At 41.6% G+C, this 27,905-nt stretch overlaps 3 protein-coding genes across 8 annotated transcripts; 2 read left to right on the top strand and 1 right to left on the bottom strand.

The window, feature by feature from the left end:
* Nucleotides 1–607: 607 nt before the first annotated feature.
* On the top strand, nucleotides 608–6,632 carry LOC146641848 (leukocyte elastase inhibitor-like; the record flags this gene model as incomplete). The annotated part of the gene is made up of 7 exons (XM_085398238.1): nucleotides 608–622; nucleotides 2,943–3,060; nucleotides 4,957–5,099; nucleotides 5,480–5,557; nucleotides 5,703–5,792; nucleotides 5,864–6,044; nucleotides 6,170–6,632. Coding segments are annotated over 7 exons (852 nt in total), but the record flags the coding sequence as incomplete, so codon positions are not given.
* A 25-nt stretch (nucleotides 6,633–6,657) lies between these two features.
* LOC146641847 (transcription factor 7-like 1-B) lies at nucleotides 6,658–17,455 on the bottom strand. Of its 6 annotated transcripts, XM_085398504.1 has the most exons (9): nucleotides 15,801–15,944; nucleotides 15,581–15,700; nucleotides 15,335–15,487; nucleotides 10,932–11,143; nucleotides 8,560–8,582; nucleotides 8,394–8,456; nucleotides 8,034–8,190; nucleotides 7,791–7,898; nucleotides 6,658–7,653 (listed from the first exon to the last, which is right to left on the bottom strand). In XM_085398504.1, the coding sequence occupies exons 6-9, from the start codon at nucleotides 8,441–8,443 to the stop codon at nucleotides 7,519–7,521; spliced, it is 450 nt and encodes a 149-aa protein (XP_085254630.1). In that variant the 5' UTR covers nucleotides 8,444–8,456; nucleotides 8,560–8,582; nucleotides 10,932–11,143; nucleotides 15,335–15,487; nucleotides 15,581–15,700; nucleotides 15,801–15,944; the 3' UTR covers nucleotides 6,658–7,518. The 6 variants fall into 6 exon arrangements, 5 of the variants coding, with proteins under 5 accessions (XP_085254630.1, XP_085254631.1, XP_085254633.1 ...); XM_085398505.1 differs by lacking the exons at nucleotides 15,335–15,487; nucleotides 15,581–15,700; nucleotides 15,801–15,944 and adding an exon at nucleotides 14,300–14,654; XM_085398507.1 differs by lacking the exons at nucleotides 15,335–15,487; nucleotides 15,581–15,700; nucleotides 15,801–15,944 and adding an exon at nucleotides 14,363–14,651.
* Nucleotides 17,456–18,413: 958 nt separating this feature from the next.
* Nucleotides 18,414–27,880, top strand: LOC146641846 (TIMELESS-interacting protein-like). The gene is made up of 8 exons (XM_085398502.1): nucleotides 18,414–18,663; nucleotides 19,824–19,971; nucleotides 20,430–20,520; nucleotides 21,714–21,789; nucleotides 22,098–22,220; nucleotides 22,307–22,370; nucleotides 23,166–23,378; nucleotides 27,187–27,880. Exons 2-8 carry the CDS (start codon nucleotides 19,836–19,838, stop codon nucleotides 27,429–27,431), a joined length of 948 nt encoding a protein of 315 aa, XP_085254628.1. The 5' UTR covers nucleotides 18,414–18,663; nucleotides 19,824–19,835; the 3' UTR covers nucleotides 27,432–27,880.
* The last annotated feature ends 25 nt before the right edge of the window (nucleotides 27,881–27,905 follow it).

Genomic DNA, 27,905 nt, shown 5'->3' with positions numbered 1-27,905 from the left:
GTGGGCTTAGTGGGCGTTCTTGTTGCTGCCTTCTTCCTTCTCTGCTCGGAGCTGATCGGTCTTGTTCCTGTTGTGTTGTAGTGCCTGCGCCTTCTGACACACACCTTCAATACTGAATACAAGCAGCTGGTGAACAGCATCAGTGACTGCAAGGTGAGAAATAATACAAAGAAATTAAAAAATAGCCTTTCTGTGTCACATCAGGGAGTTCCTATATTGACGTCTACCTCATCCTGCTGTTGTTTCACTTCAGCTTTCTCTCATCTCACCGATCGGACGTGATCCATCCGTGACGAGCTTCAGCAGTGCCACCCTCACCCCTTCCTCTACCTGCCCCTCTCTCTCGGACTCCCGCTGTGGCTCCATGGGCCAGAAGTAAACATATTTTTAGGAACATTGACCTCGATCTGCAAACGGTTATTGACAGGTTATCTATTTGATTCTAACTTGGTGTGATTTGTGTTAAAGGACCCCTGAGAACAGCTCACGTGCCTCCAGTCCCTCCTGCTCAGACTGTGAAAACTTCCCGATGGTTCCCACTCTGGAGACCTCCTACCTTGCGCGGGCTGCAAAAGAACGAGTTCCTGAACTTGGTGCCTGATATTGAAGAAATGCGACCAGGGTGAGTAATGCCATATTAACCCAAATACTGTCACTATGACATGTGTCTCACAGACCAAATGTAAGTCGACACTCATGTTCTCTAGTTCAAGCAGAAATGATGTGGATCGATTCAAATTCCTGAGCCTGGATGATTTCAGCTGGAAACAAACCAACTCTGCTTCTTCCTCAGATAATTCAATTCAATTCAATTTTATTTATATAGCGCCAAATCACAACAAAAGTCACCTCAAGGCGCTTCATAGATACAGAGAAAAACCTAACAATCATATGACCCCCTATGAGCAAGCACTTTGGCGACAGTGGGAAGTAAAAACTCCCCTTTAACAGGAAGAAACCTCCAGCAGAACCAGGCTCAGGGAGGGGCGGGGCCATCTGCTGCGACCAGTTGGGGTGAGAGAAGGAAAACAGGATAAAGACATGCTGTGGAAGAGAGACAGAGGTTAATAACAGATATGATTCAATGCAGAGACGTCTATTAATGCATAGTGAGTGAGAAAGGTGACTGGAAAGGAAAAACTCAATGCATCATGGGAATCCCCGGCAACTATGCAAGTTGTAAACAGTTGTAGGATTAAAGATTATTGAATGTACAGAATGATTATTTACACAGAGCTATACAGTAGTTCAGTTAAGATAAGTGAGGGTGTAGATAGTTTCTACAGAGGCTATATAAAGTGCTAGTGGTTGTGAGTGGTGGTTCACTCCATGTTATTATTGTGTGTTTGAGGGTACAGTTGTCCATTGTGGGGGTGTGTATGTTCAGTGCATGAGTTTAACGTGGGTCAGATGTCAGGAGGCAGAGTTCAGGAGTCTGACAGCTGTGGGGAAGTAGCTGTTCCGGTACCTGGTGGTCTTAGTCCGGAGGCTCCTGTGGCGCCTCCCAGAGGGCAGGAGGGTGAGGAGTCCATGTGATGGGTGACTGGGGTCTTTGATGATTTTCCCAGCCCTTTTCAGACACCGCTTCCTGTAGATGTCCTTTATGGCAGGAAGTGGTGCTCCGGCGATGCGCTGGGCAGTTTTCACGACCCTCTGCAACGCCTTCCGGTCCGAGGCAGAGCAGTTCCCGTACCAGACTGTTATACAGTTGGTCAGGATGCTCTCGATGGTGCAGCGATAGAAGTTCACCAGGATGTCTGAGGACAGGTGGTTCTTCCTCAGAGTCCTCAAGAAGAAGAGGCGCTGGTGAGCCTTCTTGACCAGCTTGGAGCAGTTGGTCGTCCAGGTGAGATCCTCGGAGATGTGGACTCCCAGGAACTTGAAGCTGCTCACACGCTCCACAGCCGTCCCCTTAATGTGGATGGGTGGATGTGGGTCAGCATTCCTCCTGTAGTCCACGATGAGCTCCTTGGGCTTCTCGGTGTTAAGCAGCAGGTTGTTTGTGTCGCACCACTCAGCCAGACGATCCACCTCCTCCCTGTAGGCGGCCTCATCGTTGTCACTGATGAGGCCAATCACCGTGGTGTCATCTGCAAACCATCAGCAGGTCTGCAGTCGTGGGTGAAGAGGGAGTAGAGGAAAGGGCTCATCACACAGCCTTGTGGTACACCGGTGTTCATTGTGATGGTAGATGAGCAGTGGTTATCCAGCCGGACATGTTGGGGGCGGTTGGTCAGGAAGTCCAGTAACCATTTGCAGATGAGGGAACTGATGCCCAGGTCTGTCAGTTTCCTGATGAGTTGTGAGGGGTGGATTGTATTGAATGCTGAACTGAAGTCTATAAACAGCATTCTGGCGTAGGTGTTGTTGTTGTCCAGGTGTGAGAGGACAGAGTGCAGTGCGATGGAGACTGCATCCTCTGTGCTCCTGTTCTGGCGGTATGCAAATTGGTGGGGGTCCAGGGTGGGGGGGAGACAGGATTTGAAGTGTGCTAGGACCAGTCGCTCTAAGCACTTAGCTATTTACAGTTCATAACAAGAGACAAGGCACCATTTCTCTCCTTTGTGTTCCAGTCATCACAGCAGATTAAACTTTTAAAATATTTGCAAATAGTATAAAGAAATATATAAAGAAGTAAAACAGTAATTTATTAATACTTAGAAATACTAAAACTTACATTTGTCAGCAAAAACTGCTGCCATCTGAACCGAAACGTTACAAACCAGCTTACCCACAATCTGTGTATTTTTCTATGCTGGCTACTTAAATTGGCATCCAACAAGCTATTTGCTTTAATCTTTTATTAGACAAAGGCTGACTGGTTAGTTCAAGCTTCAACTGCATCCAAAGGACTGAAAATGTTTTAACACAGTGACTGAACTTGATTGAAGTCTCCGTAGTTTGTTGAATCTGTTTCGAGTGACTTATTTTCACAATTCCAGGAATTTTTAAAAGGCACCAAAAAGCATTACAACGCTGAGCTCGAGTCTGTGGACTTCAAAGGAAATGCAGAGGAGGCCAGGGTCCACATCAACAGCTGGGTGGAGAAGCAGACACAAGGTAAGCATAATGTAACTTTAAATGATCTCCACTGTAAATCCTTGGGGATCAGTTGTGTTGTGTTCAGTTGAGACATTATTACCGGATTGTCCACCGTCCACATTATTTTCTGTTTCCAGTTCTTCCAGTCTAATTTCTATTCAGTATTAAGCAGCACTATCTCTGGGTTTTACTGTTTGGTTTCATGCTATTAATAAAACCATCACAGCAGTATGTTGCTGTAAATAGCAGGCCAATTCTTCTATTCTTATTATATTATGTGATGGGTACTTCTACTTTGATCACTTGTGTCTTTAACATATTTTTATTTTTCAGGCCCATTTAGGATTGGCTGCTATTGATTCTATATCTTTATATTATCTTAAGTGCAGCAGGAAATTCATTCATTGTTTTTATAAAAGCGCGATACAAATACAGGCCATTTATAAATCTACCATCTATAATAATAGGATACAAGGACTTTCTATGAGGGTTATAGGACTGTGGTGCCACCTGCTGGAAATGAGACAATCTTAATCCCAGTTGAAAGAAGACATTATTTTTGTAGGAGCCATTTTTGGGTTGATACCTCATGTTGCCGCTAGAGGTAACCTTTTTAAGTTTTTTCTTTTTTTTTTAAACTTTATTTAACAAACAATGAGTATACAACATACGAACAGATGAAGTATACAAAACAACAGAACATGAACACAAAAAGCCAAGAGTAAAAGAAAAAGGTAACAATTATAAGAATACACATACATGTATTGTTTTGAGAGCCTTTGTGTTGGTGGAGTCTGATATTGATTGTATGTACATTTCCACATCCTTAAAATAATGACAGAAATATGGTGTTTTGTTAGTAAACTTACATTTATGGATAAAAAATGTAGCTAAAAGTATGAACAAATTCATCATAAAAAACATTTCTCATACTTCTTGGGGAACTTAAACAAACAGAATAAAACATTTTCCCATCGTAAAGAAAACTCCCTTAAAATATGGACAATAACAAACCTGCTAAATTCCTTCCAGAATCTCTGTGTAAAAGAACAGTACCAAAAAAGATGCGTCACAGTTTCTGGATGATCCCCACAGAAAGTACAATTAGTATTTATGTCCCTTTTACATTTGACCATGTAGTGACTGGCTGGATAACATTTATGTAGAATTTTAAATGAGACTTCTTTCACCTTATTTACAATCAAATATTTATGGGGGACCATCCAGACTGTCTTCCACTTGATATCTGGAACATATCGGTTCCAATAAGATGTTATATATGGGAGAGAGACGATATCTTCTTGGAATAAACTACGTATTCTCTTATTGCTGTTACCAAGTTCCTGTGAAAAGCAGATTTTTCCTATTGGTGACTCAGCTGGATCAGGGAGAGTGACTGAGGCAGATATTGAGCTGTCAGTGTTTTTATATAACATTAAAGTCCCTGAGGGTGTGGCACCAAGCACCACTGAGGATTCCACCTTTTTAAGTTCCTGTATGGTAGGTTTATGTAAGGTATTTAAGGTGGACGCACGTAATCAGCGTCAGGTGTGTTGTTAATCATAAGAAGGCAAAACGTTTGTGACCGCTGCGCTTTTATCTTAAAATGTTTGGAACAAAGACCAAAAAGGACAAGATAAGTACTGCTGGAGTTATTGGACTGTTTAATTAATTCATGCATACCAGAAGCATCGCGTCACCCCCGCTAACAACCACCTCAGTGGCTTCAAGCCTACGCTTGAATTTTTGTTTTTTGTTCCCTGTTATACTGATCATAAAGCTTTTTCCCCCTTTTTTTAAAATAAAAACCATCTTGCTGTTGCCCTGTTTTCTGATTTTATAGCTGAAGATGTTGTACAGTAACTAGTGCATCTTTGGTAATAGTTAATAGTTTTCATAAATTCTTTTTACCAGATAAAATCAAGGACTTGCTAAGCCAGGATGCAGTGGGTAGCCTGACGAAGCTGGTTCTCGTGAATGCCATTTACTTCAAGGGCAGCTGGAACACGCAGTTTAAGGAGGAGAAGACTGCTGATGTGCATTTTCGACTGAACAAGGTAACAGTGCAGAAAGGCAGCATAGGATGGTGCAGTTATACTTTGATCTGTCATACTACAAACGAGCTGTGGACTTTGCTGAATGAGAACATAAAGCCTGGAGCTCTGAGGGGATAAAATCGTGCTTTTAGGACGATCACTTTCCAACTTTATGCAGTTATGCAATGCAGTTTATTATTCATGTAATATCCAATAAGTTCTCAAATAAATCTCAAACAACAGCACATCACAAACTTCGGCTAACAAGAACAAGTTGTGTTGTGACGTGTGCTCTACATCCAAATCCACTCAATGGCTGGAATAAAACCATGACAGAACTTTTTGAGATCATTTTGAGACTAAACACAAAAAACATTTCTCTTGTCTCCCCTATTTTTCAGAACGACACTAAGCCGGTGAAGATGATGCAGCAGAAAAGTAAATTTCCTTTTGCGACCATTCCTGAGGCCAACTGCAAGGTAACATCCATCACTTTCAGCTTATTACAGGATTTCACCAGCATGATCTAAAACTTGTCTTTTACAAATATCAGCCTAAATTTCTAGATTAGGAAGTCAGATCATCTTTGATGGAGTAATAAATAAAAACAATGTTTCTGGACAGATTCTTGAGATGCCGTATAAAGGAAATGACCTCAGCATGCTCATATTCCTGCCTAATGACATAGAAGATGATACCACAGGCTTGGAAAAGGTAAGATGCACTTACCAGTACTTTAATGTCCAGTTTCAATCAGACAAGCTAGTGACACTGTATCCACACAGCTGGAGAAGGAGCTGACCTATCAGAACTTTGTGGACTGGACTCGCCCAGACATGATGAGCCCCAACGAGGTTGATGTCAAGCTCCCTCGATTTAAGATGGAGGAGAAGTATGACTTGGAGAAAATCCTGACCAACATGGGAATGGAGAACGCTTTTGACATCTACAAGAGAGACTTCTCTGGTGAGAAATATTGCACCAATGAGACACACTGAATCAATTATACAGTTATATTGAGAGCACAAAAACTGCAAAACATCATCTGGTAAAGAATAAAACAACTGATTTCTGGGCTCTTCATCTACTAGGAATGTCTCCAGCAAATGACCTGATAGTGTCCAAAGTTGTCCACAAGGCTTTCGTGGATGTAAATGAAGGAGGAACTGAGGCTGCTGCTGCCACTGGGGTTGACATGGAAGTCCGCTCTATAACGATTCCCGCTGAGTTTGTTGCCGACCATCCCTTCATCTTCTTCATCCGACATAAACCCACCAAGAGCATTCTCTTTGTGGGCCGGTACTGCTCACCCGAGTAAACACGAGCTGACATTGACATGAATTAAACATAAAACATTATATACAGTATAAGATTTTGTAAGGTAAACCTAGTTCATACAAATGAAGTAAAGAAAAGTTATTAAAACAAAACGTGCCTTGCTGTTTATTCTTTCAGTGTCCCACAGTAGCACATTTCCTGCTAGGAAAATGTCAGAAGTCACATCATTTCTGTAAATTGGGAAGTAACTGTAATACATCAAGTCACCTCTGTCTCTTGTTACCAGGACCTTTTAAAATGAATGGTGCAACATGGAAAGAGGCCCTACACAAGAGTTTAGCTTTGAGCTCAATATGCGATGATCCTTTCAGCCATGACATCTCTGACATGGGAAACCAGGGAATTTGATTAGAAAATGGTGAAGGATTTTCTTTTCAGTTAGAAACTGGATTTGTGTAACATGGTGGTGAAAAGCCCCCAAAGAAAGCAGCATATGATCAGTCGCTATATTGCATTTAATACAAACGTCCTTCGTGTATCCTTTGAATACAGAACAGATCATTTCTGATATCTATGAGTAAACCCAACGAGCACGTGTCCCAAAAGACCCCACAGTGTTTTTATCTGGCTTTTCCCTGACAGTTAGTGGACACTGACAGATGTGTGCTGAATATGAAAGGAAACAAAAGAACTAAAGAAGGTTTGCAGTGTTAAAAACAAGAACTACATGAAGGTTGTTTCATCCTGCTGTAACTTATGACAGAAGCATCTATTGTTTGTTTTTTCATTTATTTACACAAAGACAGATGTTGAAATAACAGGAGTAACAGTTTAATTCAATTGAAATCGGTCCAATAGTCTATAATGAAATTATTGTTTTTCATTAGTTGGCAAAAGATGGGGGTTGTTGACGGCAATTCAGTGAATGCAACAGGGGAGGACGCCAGTTTGGATGGAGGGGAATCAGCAGGACAGATGAGATTTTGTTTAGGAGTCGAGTAGTTGTGTGAATGAGGAGAGGAGAGCACATTAGACTGCTGAGAGACGGGGAGGTAGTCAAGCACTGACCACATGTCTTCTTGGATTTCAGCAAAACAGATGGGCTCATCTCGGTCTTGAAATAATTCAACTCGGGGTTGAACTGATGCAGTTTGAGAGGCATCTACAGGAGAGGCAGGGGTGGGTGAGGGCTGCTGAGACTGCGCAGTGATGGGGAGGGGGTCAAGCTCTTCCAGCACTGACAGCAGTTCTTCCTCACTGTCTGCGACAAAGGCTTCCTCTGTCTGGAACTGAAGGGCTGCAACAGGGGAGTCCAATGAGGAAAACAAACACAGAGTTTTCATTAGCTGATACAAACTCTGTGCAGTGACTGTTTCATCATTCAGTGCAGTGATGCACACATGTGTGAACTGCATGTTGGCACTTTGGACATACATAGTTTTCTTTGGTCGACCAGGCTGGATGCTCTTTGGCATGATTCTGTCTTTCTGTTTCAGCCTGCTTGAAATATCTGGCTTTCTGGTCGTTTGAAAGCGACTTCCACTGTGGACAGAAGATCATAAGAACACACTGTGAGCACTGCTACTACACATAACTACAGGACAGCTGGGACACATGCAAAAACATGAGCAGACAACATTAACAGATGCATAAATGTATGCAGAGTTACACACTTACTCTCTGTCCCACCACTGCATTTACGGCTGCACTTCCAGGGATGTTGAGTTCAGCAATGACCTTTGGCCTCTGCTCTTTGAGATAGAGCATGAAGGCATTTGGCGGCTTCTTGACGTATGGCCCATCTTCATCCTGCTGGGCTGGGCACTTTCTTTTTCTTCAGGAATAAAACACAGAGTAAGAGCACATGTTAGCACTGTGTACAACTGTGAGGGAAGCAGTTCAAAAACACGAGACAAGCTGTAAAACTGAATGAAATCAGGCACCATTAATGGATCATTACAATAATTCCTGCAGACATCTGCAAACAAATGACAGATACTTGCAGATCAGTGAACCAAAGCAGCAGAGCAAACTTACTTTGGAGTGGAGGTGTTAGGTGGAGGAGCAGGAGTGACATAATCATACATCTGTACACCGTTCCTACACAGATGAAGGGAGACAGATATGAGATAACAGGAAGAAGTTATGAATATAGAGATGTTCAGCAGCTGTGTTCACTCCAGTGTTTGTGTGTTTTACGTACAGTACTCCAACAGGACGCAGGTTCTGGAACACACAAAACACACAACAGGTGATGAGACAAGCTGCAATACTATCATCTATCCACTAGGTGGAAGAATTGATCAGTAGAAAGAGGAGATGTGCTCAAAACGACATTCATACATAGATTTATTCTTCTTAGTTAGTCTTAAGAATTAGGATTCACTGACAGTGAAGAAGTTTCAGACGTGCACTCGCGTTTCCCCTTTTGCCTTTTCCTGCTCCAGCCAAGTCCTCCGCCTGCTCGACATCTCTCCTATTACCTTTTATTACGCTTGCACTCATGCCTTTGCCTTTCACCACTTCAAAACTGCGCCTTCTTCAATATTACCTTCATATGCTCTCTTTGCTTTTCGCCTTCCTCACTACACTAAGTACCATTTTTTAACGCTGTGTACTCACTCTTGCTAAGTACATGTGAACAGATCTTGAAGAAAAAAAACAAAACAAAACAAAACATACTTTTCTTTTCTCTTCTGATACTATTGAATGATCCTAACAGAAAAAAAACAGAGTTAACACTGACTTAATAAAAAAGTGTTATATTTTATCTCAGATAAACTAGTCAGTGTTTATTAGTGTTTGCTCAACTAGAAGTCTTCATAGTAGCATCCACACATCAAGTCTTTAAACAAATAATGAAAGGATAATGAAAGAAAGTTTAATGTGAAATTACTGAATTATATGAAATGCCAGAGTGTTTTTCTTTAAACTACTTGCCTTTTAGTGATGTCACTAAAAGGCAAGGTTCTAATGTTGTGTTGCCATAGACTCCGGAGTTTACTTTTAAAGCTCACTTACAGAACTGACTTATACAGCTTAGTTAGAAAAGTCAAGCATCCAGACATTTGAAGGACTATTCACTCATTAAGGTGACATTTTCTATTTTAAAAATTAAGATGAAAAAGGAAACAAGAAAAGTTACGACTGAGGCAGATAAGAAAGATCCAGGAGATCAAAGTAAGTAAAAAATAAAATCCCCTAAATAACAGAATGTACATTTCTAACAATGTTGAGGCTCTGTGTATAAAATGATTCATTTTTAGAGGATTTAAATCCTGGTTTTGATTGAAACTAACCTGAGTGCAACATGTCTAATCAAAGAAAGGTTACTGGGGCACTTTGTCTTTTGGTAAAATAATGTGACAAGTTTATTCTTGGACTGAGCAGTGAAAACAGAGCAACAAGTGTCATCAGTATCTAGACTTAGTAGACCTAGTATGGACTCGTGTTGGTGTGTTTTTTATCAAAAGGATAAACTTGTTATTATATTGTAAGCAATACTAATTTAAAATTCAATGACATCAAAATCCTTCTAGTCCTGATGTCGAGCGCTCTTTTTCACTAATGTGTTGTTGTTGTTTATAGATTGTAAGAGCAGGATGGCTAAAAGAAAGGCCAGTCCTGAAAAAACGACCCCCATAAAAAGAAGGAGGGTCACTGAGCAGGCTGGTCCTTCCACCAGCTCAGATGCTCATGTGGTCGGGGGAGTCAAGCGAAAGGTCCAACAAGATGAAGCGGGGACAACCAATACAGCAAAAAAGCGTAAACTTCTTGAGCATGTGAGCGGTGACAAGGGGCAGGCATCTTCCTGGTTGGACACTGGTAAAGGTAGGCTAATTAGTTGAGTGAGGGGTAGATTAAGTGTACATCTGGTTGCTAGTTTGAAGATATTAGTGTTTGGGAGATATTTGTGTCTATTATCTAATAAGCTGACGTGCTTTTGGTGTTTTCCACATCTGCAGACTGCAGCATAGAGATTTCAGAGAGCTGCAGTAAAAACAAAAAGGCTGGCAAAAGGAAAGCTGCGGGAGACACCAGGGACCCACCTAAGAAAAAGAACGTGGACCAGGACAAAACCAAAACCGTTGTCAAAAAGTCAGTGGCTGAACAGAAACGTAAGTAGCAAGCAGCTTAGCTTTTATATTCAGGTGAAGAGCAAAATGAACATTTAGGGTACAGCAGAGAGTAATTTGTGTGACAGCTGTAGTAAAACCCAATTTGTGTTTGTCTGTTTAGGAGACTTCCAAGCGAGATACGTGGAGGAGCACCGGCTTGGAGAAGGAGGATGCGGAGCAGTATTTGCTGGCTACCGCATAAAGGATCATTTACCAGTAAGTGTTCAGATGGTGGTAGTAAGACAGGCAGTAATGCAGATAAGGGATAATATCGTAAGCTGAGATGTATGCTGTTTTACACCTTTAATGATGTCATACTGAGGAAATACTCATCAATGCCCTGTGTCTTTTAGGTGGCCATCAAACACATCCCAAAGGGGAAAGTGTACTGCAAAGTGAAGGTAAATGTGCAAGACTTGAATTGTTTTTACATTAGTGGATTGCATGCAGCGTTCACCTGTGGAACGTCTGTGCCTCATCATCCACTTTGTTGAAATATTTCAGGATGATAACGGGAAGAATGTGTCAGTGGAAGTTGCCATCATGCTGAAGCTTGCAGCTGAAGCAGATGGATCAGTGGAAACATCAGCCCCAGTGTCTCTGTTGGAGTGGTTTGACTTTGGCAGAGAGCTGATCCTGGTGATGGAGAGACCTGTCCCCGCTGTGGACCTGGATAAATACATAAAAGAAAATGGAGGATTTTTGCCAGAGGACAAGGCAAGTTGACTTGCCTTAGAAGAGTCTTAGACTGTACATCATTCAATCAAAGCACAGAGTATTAGAGAAACATTAACCCATTGATTGATTATTGTCTTTTTCATCGTTTCCAGGTAGGGCTGGGCTATATCATACCATTCACGGTATGTACCGGTGTAATTTTGGGCAACGATAGGAAAATGAAATATCGCGCTAGAATAGGTAAAACGCGCATGCGCAGTGCCTATGTTTACATACGCAGATGGCGGTGACGCAGAAAGAGAAGAGCAAAAGTGGATCGTTGAATGAAACGGATGAACCAGAACTGGTTTGTAAAAATGCTGCAACTTTAGTGGTGTGGAACTGGTTTAGCTTTCGTCCGTCAGATACACAACAAAGCACGATTTTTGGTAGCGCATGCTAGCGGGCCGTCGTTATTACCGTGTTGTTTGGAAAATACGGCACACTTAAAATCAATCCTTTGATTTTTCTGAAACTCGACAGTGCCCCTTATAATCCCGTGTGCCTTATGTATGAATTCTGGTTGTGTTTACTGACCTCAAAACGATTTTATGTACACGGCGACTTTGCTAAGCTACAAAGCCGCACCGCTCGATGGATTGTCGGAGCATTACGGCTATCGTAGGCAGGCGCCTCGCGGAGTGATACGTACTGCACCTCAACGTGATATTACCGTATTGTGTGTGTATAACCTCTTTTTAAGCTTTGTGGATATTTTACATGGTTATGCTGAGGATATGTCGGCCAATTTCCACTGGAAATGCCTTTTGGTTAAACTGTCAGCGAGGAATTTGCATTTGCACTGTTACATTTTTATATAACTTTAATGCACATAAAAAAACAGCTGCTTGTTTAAGTGAAAATACATTTATGGGGTTTTTTGCACTAATAAAGTTGTGGAGTTGTAAAGTATTTTGTCTAGTGTCAATTATATCGTCAGTTATATCGTCAGTTATATCGTTATCGCAACTTTTCAAATGTATATCGTGATAAATATTTTTGGTCATATCGCCCTGCTCTATTTCCAGGTCATTCTGAAGCAGCTGGTTGATGCTGCGAAGCACCTGGAGGATAAACACATCTTTCACCGGGACATCAAGAGTGAGAACATTCTAATTGAGACCGGCTCAGATGTACCGCGTGTTCGTATCATCGACTTTGGACTGAGCTGCTTTGTTAAGGAGCAGTCGCAGTACCGCGTCTTCTATGGTAACATATTCTGCTCTTGCTCTTCACAGATGTCACAATTTTCGCCTTTTGTTTTAGAAGAAATTGCAATTGTGTCTGTTTATTAGGTACAGAAATTTACTCCCCTCCCGAGTGGTACGGGCGCAGTTGCTACAGGTGTGGACCCACCACGGTATGGCAAATGGGAGTGGTTCTGTACGAAGCGCTTCATGCCGGGGACTTTAACACCACGAGCTTCCTCAAAAAGCGCCTGAAATTCAAAAGACATCTGTCCAAAAGTAAGAAAACGTCACACTTCAAGACTGACTGATGGCTTGGACCACTGGAACTATCATCTTCATGTTTTTTCTCTTTCCTTTCTTTCCAGACTGCCGGGATTTCTTGGACGCGTGTTTAACCAAAGTCCCGGAGACGCGGCCGACGCTGGAGGAGCTACAGCATCACACTTGGCTGAGATAAGCCTATCACACACACACACAAACACACACAATTCAGACGTTATCATTTATGTGTGATGTATGAATTACCTTTCTTTTTTTCAGGAAATAATTTTTTTTAATTGGCCCACTTTAAATTTCAGTGTTTTGGAATTCCTGTAACCCCCCCCAGCCATCCCAGGAAAGGGGATCTCTCTTTGAATGGGCTTTCCCGAGGTTTCTTCCCGTCAGTCTGGCCCCCCCAGGGGAGTTTTTCCTCGTCTTCATAGAGAGCTTGGGCTGGCTCAGGAGCTCCATCAAAACTGTCTTTATTTAATTACTCTAATGTAATCATATACTTTAAAGTAATCAAATAAAAGACAGTAAAAATCTGAAGACTTGAAGTAAACTTCCATTAAAATAAAACTTGTTTAATTCATCTTTGCTGAGGATACTGTGTTATTACTATTTCAAGGATTATGTCAGAACACCGGATACTGGTACCCATCCCTACCCATCACTAGGGAACAGAACAAACCAGACATCAATTACAACAAAAATGACACTGACCCAGCCAGCATGACTCGTCTGCCTTAAGAAATGTTTAGCAATATTACAAATTGGGTGATATGCCTTAAAGTAGCTTCTCATGTGTTCAGCATTGTCAAAGGCTACATTTTAATTAAAACCACAATCTAGTAATGTTCTGTCTTTAACCTTCCTAATTTGTTTTTTGTCCTAACCTAACACTAAATTGCCAGTGAAAACAAAAGTTACATAAATAAAGAAGAGTAAAGAAAATTACGGTCTTTTTTATTGTAACAGTTTACCAGTGTACAGTTTGGTTTGTGACATATCTATCTAATAGACTCCAATTTGTGCATGTAAATGGAGAGTCCTCTTCACACACTGAGGTTAATTATGGAGTTCCACAGGGTTCAGTGCTAGGACCAATTCTGTTTACATTATACATGTTTCCCCTAGGCAGCATCATTAGAAGACATAGCATAAATTTTCACTGCTATGCAGATGACACCCAGCTCTATCTGTCCATGAAGCCAGATAACACACACCAATGAGTTACACTGCAGGAATGTCTTAAAGACTTAAAGACCTGGATGGCCGCTAACTTTCTGCTTCTTAATTCAGATCAAACTGAGGTTATTGTACTCGGCCCTGAAAAGTTTAGAAATATGGTATCTAACCAGATTCTTACTCTGGATGGCATTACCTTGGCCTCCAGTAACGCTGTGAGGAACCTTGGAGTCATTTTTGACCAGGACATGTCCTTCAACGCACATATTAAACAAATATGTAAGACTGCGTTCTTCCATTTGCGCAACATCTCTAAAATTAGAAATATCCTATCTCAGAGTGACGCTGAAAAACTAGTTCATGCATTTATTGTGTGAATGTGTGTGTGAATGGGTGGATGACTGGATATGTAAAGCGCTTTGGGGTCCTTAGGGACTAGTAAAGCGCCATATAAATACAGGGCATTTACCATTTATTACTTCCAGGCTGGACGACTGTAATTCATTATTATCAGGATGTCCAAAAAACTCACTGAAAAGCCTTCAGCTAATCCAAAATGCTGCAGCAAGAGTCCTGACAGGGACTAGAAAGAGAGAGCAGATTTCTCCTGTTAAATCCAGAATTGAATTCAAAATCCTGCTCCTCACATACAAGGTCTTAAATAATCAGGCCCCATCTTATCTTAATGACCTTGTAGTACCATATCACCCTATTAGAGCACTTCGCTCTCGCTCTGCAGGCCTACTTGTTGTTCCTAGAGTATTTAAAAGTAGAATGGGAGGGAGAGCCTTCAGTTTTCAGGCCCCTCTTCTGTGGAACCAGCTTCCAGTTTGGATTCAGGAGACAGACACTATCTCTACTTTTAAGATTAGGCTTAAAACTTTCCTTTTTGCTAAAGCATATAGTTAGGGCTGGACCAGGTGACCCTGAATCCTCCCTTAGTTATGCTGCAATAGACGTAGGCTGCCGGGGATTCCCATGATGCATTGAGTTTTTCCTTTCCAGTCACCTTTCTCACTCACTATGCATTAATAGACCTCTCTGCATTGAATCATATCTGTTATTAACCTCTGTCTCTCTTCCACAGCATGTCTTTATCCCATCTTCCTTCTCTCACCCCAACCGGTCGCAGAAGATGGTCCCGCCCCTCCCTGAGCCTGGTTCTGCTGGAGGTTTCTTCCTGTTAAAAGGGAGTTTTTCCTTCCCACTGTCGCCAAAGTGCTTGCTCATAGGGGGTCATATGATTGTTGGGTTTTTCTCTGTATCTATGAAGCGCCTTGAGGCGACTTTTGTTGTGATTTGGCGCTATATAAATAAAATTGAATTGAATTATCTGAGGAAGAAGCAGAGTTGGTTTGTTTCCAGCTGAAATCATCCAGGCTCAGGAATTTGAATCGATCCACATCATTTCTGCTTGAACTAGAGAACATGAGTGTCGACTTACATTTGGTCTGTGAGACACATGTCATAGTGACAGTATTTGGGTTAATATGGCATTACTCACCCTGGTCGCATTTCTTCAATATCAGGCACCAAGTTCAGGAACTCGTTCTTTGCAGCCCGCGCAAGGTAGGAGGTCTCCAGAGTGGGAACCATCGGGAAGTTTTCACAGTCTGAGCAGGAGGGACTGGAGGCACGTGAGCTGTTCTCAGGGGTCCTTTAACACAAATCACACCAAGTTAGAATCAAATGGATAACCTGTCAATAACCGTTTGCAGATCGAGGTCAATGTTCCTAAAAATATGTTTACTTCTGGCCCATGGAGCCACAGCGCGAGTCCGAGAGAGGGGCAGGTAGAGGAAGGGGTGAGGGTGGCACTGCTGAAGCTCGTCACGGATGGATCACGTCCGATCGGTGAGATGAGAGAAAGCTGAAGTGAAACAACAGCAGGATGAGGTAGACGTCAATATAGGAACTCCCTGATGTGACACAGAAAGGCTATTTTTTAATTTCTTTGTATTATTTCTCACCTTGCAGTCACTGATGCTGTTCACCAGCTGCTTGTATTCAGTATTGAAGGTGTGTGTCAGAAGGCGCAGGCACTACAACACAACAGGAACAAGACCGAGCAGAGAAGGAAGAAGGCAGCAACAAGAACGCCCACTAAGCCCACGTTTTTCTCACCTTGGTGGCCAGCTCCTTCTCACGCTTTCAAAGGTGGTGCTGGAGATCTGCGAGGAGGCGGAGGTGGAGGTGGACAGAGTGCTGGAGCTCACGCTGGGGGACAGAGACTCACTCAGGGACTTGGTGGTGGGAGCTGTTCCCACGGGAGCCGCCACTCCCAGAAGGTGACGGGTCTTTTCCACCTGGAAGAAAGATGGGGGCTAATGTGAGGTAGGGAGAAGAGGGGACGTTAGTCATGTAAAGGCCATAGGTGAGGGTAGGGACGTAGATCGACCGGTAAATTGAGAGCTTCGCTTTTACACTCAGCTCCCTCTTCACCACGACGGACCGGTGCAGCGTCCGCATTACTGCAGCTGCAGCCCCAATCCGTCTGTCGATCTCCGGCTCCCTTCTCCCATCACTCGCGAACAAGACCCCGAGATACTTGAACTCCTCCACTTGGGGCAGGAACTCATCCCCGACTCATCCTATATTTCCGTTTTTATATTTCTAATGTTTGCCTTGTTTTCTTCACTGTCTGGTCTGCCTCCGTCTTGCCTGTATGGATGCATTTACACCGAAATGTCCCCAACAAAGGATGTTTTAATTCACCACTATTCCAGTGAAACACGAGTCTCCCATCTTCCTGCTACCAGTCTGGAGTTTTTGTTCACCAAAGCACACACCAACTTCATACTGACGGACAGATCACTGCCCTTTTGCCGCCTTGTCTGACCGTGTTTTGTGGCTGTGGTTCACTTCACCTCACTCTTCCCCATTCTTGTCATTAAATCAGGCTGTTCTGCAACCATGGCAGCCATTCACTCTATGGCTTTATTCATGGTGTATTTTACCCCTTCACCAAAGGCCGTTCTCGTTTCCAACATTATATTTGCAGTGTTCGTCTATCAATATCTGCGGAGTATTTTTTTTAACGAGTATCCTATTTTCTAAAGCACAGCATGTAAAGGGTAGCTCGGTTAGCAGGATGCTAGCATGTAGCGCTTAGTGAGACACGCCTCAGACGAGTTGTGTCTGTGTACTTTATACGTGAGCAACGGATTTAAATAAAATTAAGGTTTCAAAAGACAAACTTGAAGATAAAAAAATATATATATACTCACCGGAGAGCCGCCAGGGTTTGCCGCTGCCATCTTGGCGCTCCTAAATTCAAAACTGCCTCTGCAGTCAGGCAGGGGAGGCGTGGAAATTGTCTTTGAGTTAGTCAAACGTTTTCCTTAGTTCGAGTAGATGATAAAAAAAATAATAATAATAAATGGGATTTTAAGTAGGACTAGGCGTTCTGTAATGATCTCTATTTAGGAGAAAAACTTAATCACTCACCTTTAAACAGCTCTCTTTTAGGAGACACACTGCTGGCTAACGGTGTCATGTGATCAAACAGCGTAATTTAATTGGCTGAGAGCCACTCGACTCGATCTGGTGCTGATTGCTCTGGCTTGGGTCATTAAAGTTCATCACTTTTGCAGTTGAATTTTTGCAGGTGAATTTTTGCAGGTGAATTTTTGCAGGTGAATTTTTTTCAGGTGAATTTTTGCAGGTGAATATTTTTGCAGGGAAATTTGGAGGATAAAAATTCAGTGTCATAAATTCAATGTCTAAAAATACTTGAATTCTGATGATACTATATTTCTTCCATAGATATCCGTGCTCTCTGTTTATTAATAAAAGCCAAACTTCATTAATGGTAAGTGACAGAGATCTGATGAGTTCTTGCTGGTTTGTATCCACAGGAGGATACAAACAGCTGCTTCTGTTTGCAGTCACCGTGCACCAGTGTTGTGTTTAATTGTGTCAGTGTTCATTTTTAAACACGTTTTTTAAATCAAATGTTTATGTATACATCAAGATTAATGTTCCAAACAAATGACACTGTACAGCAAATACATACATAGACATGTGCAGCAAAAGGAATCCGAGAAGATGTTTAACTTCTAAATGTTTAAATTGTTTGTTTTATATCCAAAGTCTGTCAGTTTGTCATTCCCTGTTATTGCTGCTGACTAATCACTCAAAGTGACACAACATGACCGTGGGTCTGATTTTTCTGGTAAACTTGTTTAGCAGCCCACTGGAGACGGATACCCTGTTCTTTGAACTTTAATACTGGACAGAAAATCGTCTCCTTCCAGAAACAAAGGGTAGCATTAGAACTTGTGTGAACAGCAAAACAATGTAGAAGATTTCCTTTTGTGTCTGTGTTGTGTCTAGGGCTGCCACGATTTGTCGACTAGTCACGATTACGTCGACTATCAAAATCGTCGACGACTGATTTAATAGTCGACGCGTCGTTTGAAGCTTTGTAAGATCCCAAAAGACGCAGGAATAAGTAGCAGGATTTAAGAGTGTAATAACGGACTGAAACAGAAGATGGCAGCACTGCATGTACAAGGATGCCAGCTGCCGTTAAACCCCGAAGAAGAAGAAGAAGAAGAAGAAGAAGCCGCTGTGTCCCAGAATTCATAGCGCGGCCCAGCTCAGTTTCCAACAATGGCGGCAGCTAGTTAGTTTTAATATTACTCTTATTATTCTTTCTGGGTCACAAAATAAACGTTTAACATATTTTCAGCCGAGAATGTAGCTGTGTAAACCTCAAATATCGGCTCAGTTTATCAGGACACCACATATTTTCAAAAGCGCTCCGACGTTTTCAGAGATGTCTGTTACCCACTAGCTCGATAGCTAGCCGGGGGCTAGGTCACTAGCACGGTGAGAACACCGGACTCCAGGCAAATTGTTTTCAAACCCACCGCCGTCTTTCGCTACTCAGGTTAAATATATATGAGTCACTTAGATAAATTAAAAATGTTGTTGTTTGGCTTTTTTTTTTTTAGTATTTTATTTGTTCCTGAGTAAATCGGTTTGTCTGAGATTAAAGTTATAGTTTTTACACAGCTGAATAAACGTCAAGCAGACAGCTGATTATCAGAAGTGTGAGATGCTGGAGAATATACTCCGTTGTCCTGTTATATTTTAGATAGCAAGGAGTTTATTAAACTTCACCGAAACAATCTGCAAATTTCATTAAAATTGAATAAACTATCATCTTGTCTTTATTTTTAGTTAGCACCTTAAAAGCTTAAAGCTGTAAGCTAATGATAGTTATATAAGAGCATATGCTGCATGGTGCAATAAGCTGTAGTTTTACGTCCAGTGGATGATGATCTGATTAGTCGACTAATCGCATAAATAATCGGTGACTAGTCGACTATCAAAATAATCGTTTGTGGCAGCCCTAGTTGTGTCACATCATTTTGGCTCAAGAGTTTACTTTATTGCTATGTTTGTTTTTTGCTATTTTATTACTACATTTGTATTGTGCAGCACTTCGGTCTGCCAGGTGTGTTTTTAAAGTGCTATATAAATGATGATGACGATGATGCTTTCGGAACAGCTGAAAGACTTTAAAACAAACCTGTTACTTTAATGATATTTCTGTGGTACTACAGAGTCCAAAAGAAGTATCGCAGTAATAATTCATCCAAATTGTAACTTTTAAATGTCATTATCAGCCCAAAGGTTCACAACCAGTTCATCCCTGATAGAATGTAAATATATACAAATCTATAAATTGTATTATGTATATAACTGTGAAACAAACATAATGGACCATTAATGTATCATAATAGTACATTTCTGAATTTGGGGTATAATTCCAGGTGGGATGAGTGTCTGTACAGCTCCTCCTGTTGATGTAAAAAAAAGAAAAAAGTAAATGCCAGTTTTTTTTAGGTTTTCATGTTGATGTTGTAACACAGTAAAGAATTACTCTTACAGAAATAAATGTCATTTTTTCAACTTGCAGTTAAATTCATGTAACTTAATGCTGATGCTGACTGGGGCTCACACGTCTTTTACTTTGTCTCCAGGACCGACTCACCATGGTTGACCCACAGGAAAATAGCCCGCAGGACATTCCTGACTATGACGGCATAGAGGATGAAGCTTTCCCCCCACTCCCACCACCACACTCCCCAGGCCGGGGAGGCCAGGAGGAAGGAGACCCTTTTGCAGATGGTAGATGCTGCTGTGCTCTTACAGGATTACTATGAGGTCTTTAAGATGTGATGATTCAGAACTTTGTATTTTAAATTCATGGTTTAATGAAGAATCATAGAAAAATAAGATTCAGGAAAAAAGGCTAATGTGGGAGAAATACAACCTCTCATAGTCCTTCCACAAAGCTTTTTGGAACAGCTTGATAATAATGAATTTGTTAGTTCAGCCTAGAATTAACAAATGCATGAACTGGTTTTTCAGCATCTCTCTGAGACTGGATGTTTCTAACAATAACAACACACATGTTTTTGTTTGCGTGAGCAAATGAAACCTATCAGATACTGTTCAAACCAGCACATTTCTTCTGTAACCTCCAGTCTATAATTTGTCTGGATTTAAAGATAAGCTTGAAGTTTGCCACGCTGCCAACAGAATGAGTTAGAAACACATCCTGTTGTCATGTGTTTTCAATGCAGGAGATGAAGGTGAGGTATCACAGCTGGCTGATGTCCCTACTGCTAAAAGGAGAGGCGTGAAGAGACCCCAACCCAAGCTGGACTCCCACAGGTAGCAAAGACATTTATATCACGACAGAGGGTTGAAATGCATTAAAATGCGCATTTAAATAGGAATTTGATGTCATCTTGTGTGAGCTGGGACACAAGGAGGCCAAAATCATTGATTGACGTGTGCAGACTGTCAGTGTTGCAGCCAGGTTGAACACGAGTCTGTGACTGCACTGGTTTTTATCACCGTTTCACTAATAATCGTGCACAGAGGCTCAGAGACACACTGACACACAGAGTTGTTGCAAATGTTTGAAAACGTAAGTTTGTGGAAAGAACTTTGCACAAAAAAAGTGATGTGATATTATCTGAGTGGCGACACCTGTCGTTTCGCAGAGTACTGCAGCGTCTTCTTACGCTTTAGCGGCGGGTACAAATGACTGCATCTGTGTGATGATGGTGCAGCTTCACTCTGCCAGTCATTTAAAGAAGAAAGACTCTAATACCATTGTTGTTTTCATCATTTGGATGGGCAAAATTCCCAGACTGAAAATTGTCAGAGCGTTGGAGACATCCCTGGATGTGTGTGAGAAAGATGTTTCCAGTCTCTGTACACCTATAGTGTGAACCTGGTTAGTATTGCCAACCATAAGTCAGGCTCGTTCCCAGTAGTCTCCCAGTGGGTGTCCCAGTGGCACTCCTCTGTTACTGTTCTGTTCACAATGTTCCTGGACAGAACTAAGTTATACTAAATCAAAGGATGTTAAATAAGCTTTTAAGTAAGAACGTCGATTATACTTAGGATAAAACTTGCAAGCTGTATTAAAGAAAAACATAGATTTTCATTTGATAAAATATTCAAATTAATTGCAACTTTGCTATAAATATATATATATATATATAGCAATTTTTTATTTTTTATTTTTAGATGGAGAAATTTGACTATTTCTCATTATACTGCCTTATGTACAAACAGGTAGGAAAAGAAAGGTTGTGGGCACCCTGAAAACCAAACACCCTACCCCCCCCCCCAACAAGCTACTGCCTTCTGAACATGGTACATCTGAAGGCACTGACATTTCCATTCAGAGGGTCTGTCTGTGTTGGCCCTGTGACAGGCTGGCGACCTGGCTGCTGGGATGGGCTTCAGCCATCCACGATCCTGAATTGGATAAGCCAAATACGCCTGGATGTGCTGCTAACCCTGCTTGTAATCCATTAATGGTTTAACTTAGTCTTAATATTTTTTCCCAGGCTGATATCAGATCGAGGGCTTCCAGCTCTGGGCACTCTCTTTGACAATATCCAGTTCAAAGGCAAAGGACACGAGGTAGGATATGATAACATCTGTCCCACCAATTACCAGATGTGAATGAACATTGGTTTTTGAGCTAAATCTGTTTGGCCTGTCAGCTTTTAATTAGATGTCCTAAATTTGGTTTGAGACTAAAAGGTCAAAAGTTGCCCTTTCTGTCGTGGTCAAAAATGAGTGAGGGGAACCAGAGGTTGGTTTACCAAATTAAGATGTCTTTTGTTCCAATGACTGGAAGTCATTTTTTAGTGGGAAGAAGAAGCGTCCTATCACACACAGCCCTCTTTCATATCACTACTCGCTGTTTTTGATGTTTGCCCCATTAGGCTGCAGACCTGCGGCTGCTGATGCAGAAGATGGAGAACTGGGCCCACAGGTTGTACCCCAAATTGCAATTTGAAGATTTTATTGACAAAGTGGAAAGGCTCGGCAGCAAAAAGGAAGTGCAGGTGAGAGGAAGCAGTAGAATATTTCCTGCAAGCGTGTGGGATTCCTAATGTTCAGAATTTGTAATTTTTTACTCATTCTTCTATAGACATGTCTTAAACGAATACGACTGGACATGCCCCTGACACATGAAGATTTTACAAGTACAGATGGTAAGAAGAAAAATCATTACTGATGGGGATACGGTGGACTAGGGCTGTGCGATATGACCAAAGTCTCATCTCCCGATATAAGAATTCTATCGTCCGATAACGATATAAATCACAGAAATGTAACATTTTCTGTCAATTCTGTGAATCTCGACTTGCGTGAAGTGTTTCCAGCTGCGCGTCATGTAGCTGGAGTCGAGTGTTTTAACCGATGCATGAAACGACACATTTTTAGACAGAAGTTGTAACGGCGCCGTTTTCTTTGTGAGTATTTATTACACGGCGTGCTGCGGGGGAAAGCCTGTTCTAACGTTTGAGTCTAAGGTTTATTTTTTAGCACCTGGCGGCTCTGTTTTACTTCTCATCCGTAAACACTCTGCTCTTTCACGTGATTCCGTTTATTTTGAAAAGCCTCAACAGGATCTTGAGCTTTATTCTGAAAGGTTTATGTGGAACATAAACAAGCGGACACGCGATGGTTTTACCGTCGTTGTTGCTAACGACAACGCATAAAAACAGGCGCTTGTCCGTCCGTAGTGTGGTTATATATAAGAGAAAGAGAGAACTTTACTACAGTGACATCAGAACCATGAAGAAATATTGCCGTAAACAGTTTATTTTGCGACACCACGAAACAAACGATAGCGTAAAATGAAATAGACGTTTTTATATCGTCAAACCGTATATATCGTTGTATCGAACAGCCCTACGGTGGATTCACACCTGCAGGTGCACATAGGAAATACTTGCCATATTCCACAGGACTTAATTATCAGCACTGCTTGAAATTGTGTTCAGGTGCTGGTGACGAAGAGGTACAACGTGAACTGGAAACATTTGGGGATCCTGATCTGTTCAGCAGAGAGAGTTTTATTAATGCTCCCCAAGGGCAGATTGCCGAAGCCCTCGCTCCCCCACCTACTCCCTCTCTGACCGAAGAGCAGCAGAAACGTATTGAGCTGAACAGACAGCGGGCCCTGGAAAAGAGGCGCGCACGCCAGCAGCAAATTGGTAAGAATGGCAAAAATGTATCATACAGCTGGGACACAATATAACAGAAATAATTAATGATTCTGCTACAAAACATCCAGCGAAGGTTCATAAGGATCATCTAGCTTCATTGGTGTATTAACTTTATATGAAAATACAAAAAGCAAAACATTGAATGTACAGTATATTGCCAAAAGTGTTTGCTCATTTGCCCCCACACTCATATGAACTCGAGTGACATCCCATTCACGACGTCCGCCTGTGCAGCTATATCAGCTTCAACTCTTCTGGGAGTGTTTATGGGAGTTTATGACCATTTGTAAGGTCAGACACTGATGTTGAAGGCCTGGCTCCAAGTCTCTGCTCTCATTCATCCCAGTGGTGTTCTGGTCAGGACTCCCATGCCAGAGTTCATGTCTTTGTGGACCTTGCTTTGTGCACTGGTGCCCAGTCATGCTGGAACAGGAAGAAGCCATCCCCAAACTGTTCCCTTAAAGTCGGGAGCCAAAATGTCTTTGCATGCTGAAGCATTAAGAGTTCCTTTCACTGGAACGAAGAGACTGAGCCCAACTTCTGAAAAACAACCCCGCACCGAAATCCCCCTGCCACCAAACCTGGAGCTCTGTTGTCCTGGCAACTGCTAAGTTGACTTGTCTATCGGCTTTCCAGATTGAGAACTGTGATCCGTCGCTCCATAGACTGCATCTCTCCTGTTCTAGAGTCCAGTGGCGGCGTGCTTTACACCGCTGTGTCCCATTGCTTTGCGTTGCACTCTGTGATGTAAGGCTTGGACTACAGCTGCTCGGCCATGGAAATGGATTCCACGAAGCTCTCTGTGCACTGTTCTTTAGCTAATCTGGAGACCACGTGAAGTTTGGAGCGATGGACTCCACAGAAAATTAGCAACCTCTGTGCGCCTCAGTATCCACTGACCCCCACTCTGGGATTTTACGTGATCCACCACTTGATGGCTGAGTTGCTGTCGTTCCCAAACACTTCCACTTAGTAGCAGCAGTCTGCATGCCTAGGTGCTTGATTCTATACAGCTGTGGAAGTTACTGGATCACCTGAATTCAATGATTTGGATGATGGGTGGTGAGTGAATACTCCTTACAATGTAGTGAAGTGGATCTAGTGTATATATCCACCAGAAACCCTGAAGGTCGAGTGACGAGTTCCCGTATTGCACAGTTCGTCCAAACCACCAGAGATTCCTCACATTAGTGTGGAGTTTGGTAATAAGAGGCAAAGCATGTAGAAAACATTGATTTCTTTACTGCCTGTCTGATGTCAGCTTCAATTAGGCGTAGTATTTTTGTTTTTGCCTTACACTTGTGATCCAAACTGCTTTTACTTCCTCTTTAGTTAAAGCGGAGCCAGCTGTCTGCGATCTATTGTCTACAAATCTTTAACAGTGACATTAAATCGTTCTTCAGGGTCCTCATTTACCGCAGAAATGATGTAATGTGATTTAAATGAGACCCATAGAAAAGAAAATGACCTGTTGATCGGTCTCTATTATGAGCCTTCACCCATAAAAATGTGTTTACAGTTTATAACACTAGATGGTGATATGAGACCGTTTCCATTGTATTACCCGAGCATGATTTACTCATCGACTTTAAACTTTCACATTTTAGTCATTAGTCCTCCTTAAGAGGAGCCAATCCACCCCCCCCCCCTTTTTTTTTTTCTGTCCAGTATAGAAACTAAACAGCTGACATCATTCAGGTAGTGTAGCTTCCAGAGATCTGAAGTTAACGTGAACTCTGGAGGGCAGTCAAAAGCTTAATTTTTTATAATGCAACATACTATTATTTACATACATATTATTTTAATAAGCAGTTTCAGGGTTCGTGCTGTTTTAATGAGTGTTCGATGGAAAACGACACTGAAGGAATTTGTACTCTTGAGTCACATGACAGTAAATAATTTCGAGTATGTGTACATAACACAGGCTAATGTTTAAAACTATGATTATTATTTTGCTAGCTATCAAACTTGCTGGAGAAATGATTGAAATGCACTGAGTGTGATAGAGTACGGCAGTGCTAGCACAGCAGTTAGTTATGGCATGGTGATTTATGCAGTGTGCTTTAAACTTGGCTAACATTACTTAGCAGTAGCAGTAATATTAGTGACTTCACTCAAGTGAAAGCTTTAATCGTTAGTCCGACACTTAACTAGCCAACTTAAGCCTTAAAGAAAAACTGGTAAAAAGAGGGACTGATGCATGTGGGCACAAAGAAGCCATTTCTTGTGCTGCTGAAGTTCCCTGGCTTTCATTCAAAATGTGTTTATCGTGAGCACCGACACATTAAACCATTTAAAAATTATAAATGGCTTTAAGCTCACATTGATGCCTGTGGGGCTCTATCAGCCACGGAGACGACAGACACATTTTAGTGTTTTAATGAATGAATGTTTCATACTTTAAGGCTGCCTGTTTATTTAAGGGAGATGAACAATACATTATTATTTGACATAATTCTATGACAGGTGATGGACTGAATAAATAGATTTTAGGTCGATGTTTGTGCGTTTTTAAAGTCTTATATGTTGAATTGAACTGAGTGTGTCATCTGTTCAAAGCCTCCCGTCAGTGCTGTTCTCCATGCCTGTCTTACTGTACATGGTGTTATTAGCACAAACACTTTAAAGCTGATCATTTAGGACTGTAACAATAATCCAGAGAGCAATGTAGTCAAACATCTCACAGTTAGTTTTATTGGGAATGAACTTTGACCTGTTAGGCCCCCAGGGCTTTTCTGAGCTTCCTGCTCGAAAATGAAGAGGCCAAAATAAATGGAGTATTTCTCTGCAATTACAAACTCTGTGTAAACAGTCTTGGTATCAAAATAAAGCTAACGCTTGTGAGCTGTCATCAGAGGGGTAAATATTACTGCAGATGTTACTATGTCAAAGTTACTGGGACTCAAACATAGAAAAAAATGATTATTTCCCTCACCTAATTTTTAAAAGTATTTTATAGCTTATATGCTATAAAATATACTTTGGGTCACATTTAACTCCAGAAAATCATAAATCAAAATATGGATGTTACCTGTCCACAGATTCATGGTGATGTAACTGCTCTTTTAACTGTTTGGTGTTTGTAGAAATGGTTTACAGCTGAGATTCAGAGGCTTCTGTGGACACTCATGTCTGCACTTATATTTCTGACCTCGTGTTATAACCGATTAAATGTGATCTCCTCTCTTTTCCCCCATTTTTGGTGGTGTGGGTGCTTAACTAGTTAAAGTACCAAACATCTGTCTCCTGTTGTTGTGTCACGTAGGAAAGAAGCATCAATATCTGATGAGCAGACTTGTTCATTTGTGCAGATTTCTTCTTTTGTGTGGTTGTTTTTTCCAAGTGGAGATGAGCATCTCTAACAAGTTGATTTGTTCACATTTGCACATCTGCATTTTTGAGAGAAATGAGTTTTTTGAGTTTGTGCACTATATGCATATAAGACAACCATTTCCTTTTTCAGTATTTTTGTGTGGTGCATTTTTCTCTGTTTTAACAAAAGAGGAACAAAGAACATTTAAGTCAACCTAAGACGATTTGTTTTAATTTTTACATGGTCTTACTGAGGTGATGCAAAGTGGAACATGCAAACTGTTTTTTTGGTAATGTGCTGGAAAAGCTTGATAATGGACCTTGAAAGTGCTTAAATTTGACCCTGAACAATGAGTTTGAACCCTGCAGTTTACGGTTTCATTTTTCATTATCTCAGCTTTGCCTGTCTTTTATAAATCGTAGTAGACTGAGTGTGTCTGTGTTGACTGAAACCATCACTGTTTCTAATTCTCAACCCTTTCAGGCCCTTCAGCCTCTCAGACTGCTGACATGTTAGGAGACAAACCTCCAGCTGCATCCTCACCAAATGTCATCAAAGGTTCTACTGATGGAGATGAAACTGTAGAAGATCCTGACCTCGAGCCTTCCAACAACACCTCCACGCAACAAACCAGCCCGCTTTCCCCCAAAGACTCTGAGCCCGCTGAGGCTGAGACCGGCCTCAGCCCTGAGCAACAGCTCAGCAACGACTGTGTAGAGGGGGATTAAAGTTCACGTGCAGCAGTTTCTGCTGAAAAGCTTTGGCAGTGAGCAGATTTAAAGGTTTCCCAATGTTCGTGCCTGCTCATTCGAGTAATGTTGTGCATTTCTGGTGGTTTATATCTTGAGCACATGTTCCTACTGTGACGTCAGCTTTGGGTTAGCAAAGACATTTATAATCAATGGAAATGTTTTTCTTATTTTTAAAAGTCCAAATCCTAAACGTATTTACCATGTGTTGGTATCTGTTACAGAAAAATATTTGAACTGATCCACAGTTCCTGCTCTGATGCATCTTCTTTCTCCAGTTTCACTATTGGCAGAATTTTGGTTGCAAACATGTTTCTATAAAAGGCCTCTGTGTGTGTGTAGTATGTGAGCTGTCAACTGACCATCACCCTCTTCCAAGCATTAAGTGCTCGTTCAATTATGAACAGTTCTTTCTTAAGCTACTGCAGGGACATGAAACGCAACACGATGAAG

Source organism: Rhamphochromis longiceps, linkage group LG23, assembly GCF_057381845.1.
Source record: "Rhamphochromis longiceps isolate RC_006_pf linkage group LG23, R_longiceps_female_GT1.1, whole genome shotgun sequence".
NCBI lineage: Eukaryota > Metazoa > Chordata > Actinopteri > Cichliformes > Cichlidae > Rhamphochromis > Rhamphochromis longiceps.
The sequence above is the reverse complement of the archived record's forward strand: the minus strand, read 5'-3'. Positions and strand labels throughout refer to the sequence as shown.

Bases quoted from the DNA above. Each gene is read 5' to 3' on its own strand.
- LOC146641847 (XM_085398504.1), bottom strand. From the start codon at position 8,443: ATGTATGATTATGTCACTCCTGCTCCTCCACCTAACACCTCCACTCCA. The intron at 7,899-8,033 runs GTAAGTGTGTAA...TTCTGTCCACAG, and splicing joins ATGCAGTGGTGGGACAGAGA to TGGAAGTCGCTTTCAAACGA. The intron at 7,654-7,790 runs GTATGTCCAAAG...CCCCTGTTGCAG, and splicing joins GGTCGACCAAAGAAAACTAT to CCCTTCAGTTCCAGACAGAG.
- LOC146641846 (XM_085398502.1), top strand. From the start codon at position 19,836: ATGGTTGACCCACAGGAAAATAGCCCGCAGGACATTCCTGACTATGAC. The intron at 19,972-20,429 runs GTAGATGCTGCT...TTTTCAATGCAG, and splicing joins AGGAGACCCTTTTGCAGATG to GAGATGAAGGTGAGGTATCA. The intron at 20,521-21,713 runs GTAGCAAAGACA...ATTTTTTCCCAG, and splicing joins CCCAAGCTGGACTCCCACAG to GCTGATATCAGATCGAGGGC.